At 49.7% G+C, this 6,900-nt stretch overlaps 2 protein-coding genes across 2 annotated transcripts in view; one reads left to right on the top strand and one right to left on the bottom strand.

The window, feature by feature from the left end:
* glud1 (glutamate dehydrogenase 1) overlaps positions 1 to 5,589 on the bottom strand; it is an 11,464-nt gene extending 5,875 nt beyond the window's left edge. The window contains exons 1-5 of the mRNA XM_015377539.1: positions 5,033 to 5,589; positions 2,642 to 2,722; positions 2,516 to 2,571; positions 1,889 to 1,952; positions 932 to 1,026 (exon numbers count right to left, since the gene is read on the bottom strand). Of these exons, the coding sequence (XP_015233025.1) occupies positions 932 to 1,026; positions 1,889 to 1,952; positions 2,516 to 2,571; positions 2,642 to 2,722; positions 5,033 to 5,420 (684 nt within the window). The 5' untranslated portion in view covers positions 5,421 to 5,589. The remainder of the gene's footprint in view (positions 1 to 931; positions 1,027 to 1,888; positions 1,953 to 2,515; positions 2,572 to 2,641; positions 2,723 to 5,032) is intronic.
* fam35a (family with sequence similarity 35 member A) overlaps positions 5,270 to 6,900 on the top strand; it is a 10,817-nt gene continuing 9,186 nt past the window's right edge. The window contains exon 1 of the mRNA XM_015377541.1: positions 5,270 to 5,408. The gene's annotated coding sequence lies outside the window, so the exon portion shown is untranslated. The remainder of the gene's footprint in view (positions 5,409 to 6,900) is intronic.

Below are 6,900 nucleotides of genomic sequence, written 5' to 3'. Positions count from 1 at the left end.
GAGTACAAAACATAGAGAGGAAAACAAGAAGAAAAGGGACAAGAGGAGAGGGACACAACCTAGAACAGATAATGGATGTCTATTCTATTAACATTTCTATATCTGTAGAACGGCTCTGTTTAATGTGTTGTCTTCTCAGAGGGGCCCCTGCCTGTCTTTGCCTAGGGCCCCACAGTTCCTAAATCCGCCCCTGGGTTTAGCATTCCCTGAGCAGAGAGCCAGCAGATGGAAGGAGTGGCGCTAATCTATGTGGTGCTGATCTATGTGGCGCTGATCTATTTGGCGCTGATCTATGTGGTGCTGATCTATGCAGTGCTGATCTATGCAATGCTGATCTAAGCGGCGCTGATCTATGTGGTGCTGATCTATGCGATGCTGATCTAAGCGGCGCTGATCTATGCGATGCTGATCTAAGCGGCGCTGATCTATGTGGTGCTGATCTATGCAGTGCTGATCTATGCAATGCTGATCTAAGCGGCGCTGATCTATGTGGTGCTGATCTATGCGGTGCTGATCTATGCGATGCTGATCTAAGCGGTGCTGATCTATGCGATGCTGATCTAAGTGGTGCTGATCTATACGATGCTGATCTAAGCGGTTCTGATCTATGTGGTGCTGATCTAAGCGGTGCTGATCTATACGATGCTGATCTAAGCGGTTCTGATCTATGTGGTGCTGATCTATGCGATGCTGATCTATGCGATGCTGATCTAAGCGGACTGTTTAGGTCGTTGTTGTTTTGATCTGAGGGACCTGCACCGCCGTACGGAGACTGTTTGTGTTTTTCTGTTCTCCACCCGGCTGCAGGACAACGTCTCCTACGGGAACAACAAACAAAGACTGACTGGATGTCTGTGGAGCGCCTTCAGGACCCGATCGGGGCGGTTCTGGGACCGGGTCCGGATCAGGGCTGGACGGAGGTCAGACTCACGTTGTAACCCATGGTGGTGGCGAAGGTGTCGGCGATCCAGGACATCTCGCGTTCTCCGGTGCTCATGTCTGGAGCAGGAACGTCGATGCCGGGGCCTTCAGGGCGACAGACAGAACCGTTTGAACAGAACCGTTAGAACAGAACTGGACCACCCTGACTGAAGGTCAGAGGCAGCAGGCTCAGCGCTAACGGTACCAGCTAACTCTGGGTAACCAGGTTCTACAGAACGGCGGGTCGCTTTACTCTGGACCTATCCAGAACCTCTGAACTGGTGCTGCTGCATCTCAGCGTTCAGACCCATGGGTTCAGAACCTCCTGGGATGTTCTGGTTTTGGTCTAACAGCTTCTCCTCCAACATGGATGCTAACTCCACAGTCTAGATCCGGGAGGACTGGGTGAATCAGAACCTTCTCCAGCTCAGAGCCCAGATGGAACCACTTCAGGTCCAACCTCCTCATGTGAGATTAGGACCTGGACCATAAAGGTCCGGTTGGTCTCTGAGCTGCTGGTCAGGCAGGAACCATGTAGAACCTTTAGGTCCTCAGAGACCAGCTGGGTCTTTGTTCACAGAACCAGAACCAGAGGAGGTGAGGAAACATTTATTTCCTCAGAGCAAACTGCCTGAAGACTAGAACCGGTTCCTGAGACCACGTCTGTTTACTGCGGTTCCAGATCATCAGAACCAGAACAAATCAGAACCTGGAGGTTGACTGAATGTTTTTCTTTAACCTTTGATGTTTACGTTGTTCTGGTGTCAGTCTGACCCGAGTAGAACCGGGCAGAACCGGGTTTTCTGAACAAACTAATCACATTTTTCCAGTTCAGTCTGTTCTGATCGGGTCCTGCTCCGGACCCGGATGCCCGGTCTGAGGGAGAACCGGATCAGTGGGGTCAGTCTTTAACTACTGTGTCCTCTGAGGCGGGCTTGACCAGAACCAGCCGGCCCGGTGGGCTCACCGATGAATCCCTTCTTGGCCAGCTCGATGGTGAACCTCCTGGTGATCTTCTCCAGCTCAGCGTCCTGAAAAACAGACATGAAACTCAGAGGGTGACGTGCTGCAGCGCCCCCTGCTGCCCGCCTCCACCCACTGCAGACAGCTGCTTATTCCAACCCAGAGGAACCGGTCTAACCGGGTCAGAACCATGGCAGGAGCTTCTAACAAAGAGCCGGCTTTACTCAGCCGCTCCTTTATTTGGTTTGTAGGCGGCCATGTTCAGACCTCCTGTTCTAATCAGGACGGGTTCTACAGAACCAAACTGTTAAAACCAGCTGTGTTTTACAGTGGATCGGAACCGGACCAGATCACCCATCTACAGCCAGCAGTGGCAGGGATCTAAGCAGAACCTGAGGTCCAGTTCTTCTCAGGACCAGTAGGTAGATCTGGTTCTGATGTTCTGACCCAAACATCTGAGCTGCTGGTTGTTCTTCTGGGGCTTTCTGAGCTCCTTTCTTTGGTTCTGGTCCAGATTTGGGTCCGGTTGTTTTTCCAGAACCAATTCAGGATCCAGAGTTCCTTCTGCAGGTAGGCCCACTCTGACCGGTACCAGCCGGGTTCTGTTGGGCCCGTTTTCGCAGCAGCTTACGGTGTAGTTCTTAGTGTTGATCTTGACTCCGGCTTTGGCTCCTCCGAACGGAACATCTGGAACAGCAGGTTCTGGTTAGAGTCAGGAAGCGGGTCACGGGTCGTGTTCTGTGTGTGCGGTACTGACCCACGATGGCGCATTTATAGGTCATCAGGGAGGCCAGCGCTTTGACTTCGTCCACGGAGACGTCGGTGCTGTACCGGATCCCTGAAACACAGAACCAGCAGCTTCAGCACCCGGAACCAAAGCCCAGAACCGGTCCGAGGCAGTTCTGATTAATGATCCTGGGCCAGAACCAAAGGTTCGCCTCAACAGAACAGATGTGAGTTAAATAGATTGGCTTTGATTGTTCCACTGTCCTTAAAAAAATGAGAAAATTAAGAATTTCTAAAGAATAAAATAAAAACAGAACCTTTCAGTCCAATCAAACCCGTTTGATACCAGAGCAGCTTCTGATACCATCAGATCTATAAATGGTATCGGATCTATACTGCGTCTCTACTCAGATATTCACCTCAGTCTAAAGGATCTGGAAGAATCACAGACTTTCAAATCTATTAAATCCAACATTTATTCTACATTAAAATATGAAAAGGAATCGGAAAGAACTACGGATTCTAGATCTAGATTTAAGATGAACAGAGCGAGCGGCTTCAGCAGAACCTGCACCTGATCGGTCGTCTGTCGTTTTACACAAATCAGACCCAAAACAGAATAAAAACAGTGAAAAAAATAGAAATAAAAATAAAAAGCAGATCAACTTTTCAGATTAAAAACAAAGAAGCAGTTTTAAACCAATGGGAGTAAAAGCGGTTCTGGTCAAACAGCTGCTGAGGAGGCTGACCAATAGGAAGTAGTTTTATTTTGAAAATCCTCCCCAGTTTCTGCTGAACTTCAAATTTCAACTTCTAATTTTTCAGTGTTTGATCCACAGGAACCAGAACCAGAACCAGAACCAGAACCAGTCCTGCTCTGCTCTCCATGGAGCCTAACCGAATCGGACCTCTAGGTCCGGTCAGAACCAGAAGGTCCGTTTGGATTTGGTTCAATGAATAAAGGAAAAACTGAACCAGAGGTGCTGCTGCCTGCCGTCCCGGTAGAACCAGTGGGACCGGTTTGATCCGAGCCCAGCAGCCGACCCAGACCGGTTCTGATCCGGCTGGAAAATCAATAGCAGCTCAGGTCCAAACTCGTGTTCAGGGTTAAAGTGGGTCACCTGGAGTTCTGACGGGTCACCTGGAGTTCTGACGGGTTCTGAGACGGCAGCTTCAGCTCAGATTAACCCATTTATCATGAGGTTCTGGTGCCGTGGGTCAGCTTCTGCGACACCTTCTGGTTCTGGTCCGGTCCTGCTGACCGACTGAACCGGACTTAATCCAGACGGTCCGACTGACGGAACACAAACCTGTTCTACACCCAGAACCAGAACCGGACCCTACCAGAACCCAAACGCCTTCTGAGCCGCAGTAGAACCCGAAACCAAACCGGACCTCCTCCTGCCGGGAGGCCGACCCGGTTTCTGCTGACAAACTGGACCAGATCTGAGCAGCAGAACCAAGAAACCTGAACAGAACCATTCTAATGAACAGAACCCCAGGATGTTCAGAAGAGCCGAACCAGAACGTCAGCATTCCTGACCGGTACCAGAACCACGAAGGTGCCACAGAACCCTGAGCCCAGTCAGAACAGAACCTCAGTCTGCTGAGACCATCAGAACCACAGAGATTAAGCTGCTGGTTCTGAAAAACCAGAACCATAGCAGAATCCTGAAAACCCAAATGTTTTCATCCAGAACCGGTTCTAGGTTCTAAAGCTGGACAATAACAACCAAACCTTCCTTTTTTATCAGTTTATACGGTTCTGATCCGGATCCACAGATCAACAGAACCAAACTGTTCTGCCTGGGCCCGGTTTGTGGGTCCGATCCGTTATCAGAAACCTTCTGGTTTCTGTTTCCTTCGGCTCCATGGAAGAACCATTACTACGGATCCAACAGAACCGGTCCAGCATGGAAACACTGGGGTCCAGAACTCCACCAGAACAGTTCTACTCCAGCCCTCAGAACCAAGGATTGGGTTCTCTGCAGAACCACTGAAACCGGGTCACAGACTGTCATCATAACAAACACATTTAGGAGGTAAAGAAACCCAACAGAACCAATCAGAACCCATCAGAACCGAGCCTCTATAGATGCTGTGATCCATGGAGCAGGTCGGTTCTGATCCATAATCAGTGGGTCAGTCCATAGAACCAGATCAGAACCGCTGCAGGAGGTTCGGTTCTGCTGGGACCGGTTCTGATCCATTAAGAAGCAACAGAATAATTTTTTTTTTTTTAAACTAAAGAAAATCGGTTTTTAATCTTTATGCTGTTTTTAGGAGACAATAAAAATCCAATATGGAGGAAAATGATCATTAATTATAATAGTTGAATAAAGAGTTTAAATCTGATTAAATCTGTGCTGCTGAGGGGCTGACTGGGTTCGGGTCTGACCTCCCTACTGGGTTCGGGTCTCACCTCCCTTGCAGGGCGTGCGGTGCTGGCTGTGCTGCGCCCGGTACGCCTCTATCACCTCCCACTCTCCGCTGTCTCTGCGGATCGGGAAGCTGAGGCTCAGGACGTGGTTACAGGGCTTGATGATCCGCAGGATCCCGCGGACCCGCTTCCTCTTCTGCTCCGGACTCTCCCGGGTCCTCAGGTCCTCCACCAGCTTGTCCTCCACGATACCGGCTCCGCGGTCGAAGAAGCCCTCCACCATGGTGAAAAAGTTCGGGTCGTCGCTCGGGTCCACCGCCTGGCTGTAGCCTCGGTGCCGCAGCAGGGAGGAGGCCGGGAGGAGCGTGTCCGCGGCGGGGTACAGACCCCCCGCTCCCCGGGTCAGCAGTCCTCCGAGGTACCTGTACATGTTGCGGGAGGGAAGGAGGTCCAGGAAGTGGGGCGGCAGGAGGTGCAGGTCTGCCCCAGCAGCAGCCGCTCCTCCCCCCAGCCGCCCTTTCCTGTAGCCGCCGCTGCGTGATAGGACAGGCGCGCGCTGCTCATCAAAGCGACCTGCAGGGAGCGGCGCGCGGCGGCGGCAGCTAGCCGTTAGCTTAGCTCCACATTAGGCCGGAAGAGCCGCGGAACTGATAATAATACCACATTAAACCGTTATTTAATCACACAGTCAAAACAAAGCGGCCTGAGAGGAAACTTTAACGAACTTTAAAGGTTTAATTCAACTTTTCAAACAACGTAAAACAGCGAAAAAGCAGTTGCTGCGTACTTCCGGTAACATTTCAAAATAAGTGCTCATAAATTAGTAGAAACTGTTAATAACCGCAAAACGGATGTTAATGTTCTCAGCGGTAGTTACTGAAGTAAAACTGAGAACTTGAGCATCAAACCTTTAAATTATATTTGGTCCAGTTTTTATCCAGTGGTGGACCGGATGGCTCTTTACCCAGGGCGACACTGGTCTGAGGTCAACCCAACAATTACCCAGTTTTTACTGAACTCACAGTTTCTACTAATGTCATCTATAGCACGTGTCTCTTATGGCAGCTGCAGGGCGCCGCCGTGCTGAGGTGGGTCTAGATGGACTCTATGGAGGGCAGGAATAACAAACACATGCAATAGAACATTGTTTACTATCTAACTGGAACCCAGAGGCCAAGCGTGCAGACTCCTGATCTAACAGATTAGAAGAAGAACTGTAACTCTTAATACGGCTGAAGCTTAAAGCTGACTGTAATTTATAAAGAATTGCTGATGTAAATCATAAAGAGGAAATATCACTTTATTTCATGGGATGAATCAGCAAAAACTGATCATCTCAGCTGATAAAAACAAGTAAAAATGTCCTGAAATAAATTGATTAATAAGATCTATGCAGATGAAATAAGATGATGAAGTTGTATTTTTTTCTTATTTTGATTCTGTTCCTGATTGCAGCACCAGGTACCCAGGATGCAAAGTGACATCTGTGGACATTTCCCTTTGTTTATTTGCATCTTCCCTCCTCAGGCGTTGGATGACGCTGCGCTGTGGATGGTAACCATGGGCGCCTGATAGGTGAGGATGGTTTCTGATTGGCTGGAAGGAAAACTGGTTTTCAGCATCTGATCGTCTCAAACTCAAGCTCTGGGGTTTTTATCTGTGAGTGAAAATACCAAATTATAATTTCAATGTGCCCTGTGTCAGACTGGCCACCTGTCCAGGCTGGACCCGGCCTCTAACCCATAGACTGACGGAGATAGGCACCGCCCACTACCACCCTGAGGGAAGACAGAGAAGATGGAGGGATTTTTTAATGCTGGTGAATTTGGTCCTTGCTGGTCCTTGGTTGGTCCTTGGCTGGTCCTTGGCTGGTCCTTGGTTGGTCCTTGGCTGGTCCTTGGTTGGTCCTT

The sequence above is a fragment of the Cyprinodon variegatus genome, unplaced genomic scaffold (genome assembly GCF_000732505.1).
Source record: "Cyprinodon variegatus isolate N-32 unplaced genomic scaffold, C_variegatus-1.0 Scaffold156, whole genome shotgun sequence".
Taxonomy (NCBI): domain Eukaryota; kingdom Metazoa; phylum Chordata; class Actinopteri; order Cyprinodontiformes; family Cyprinodontidae; genus Cyprinodon; species Cyprinodon variegatus.
This window is presented reverse-complemented; position numbering and strand designations above follow the sequence as displayed.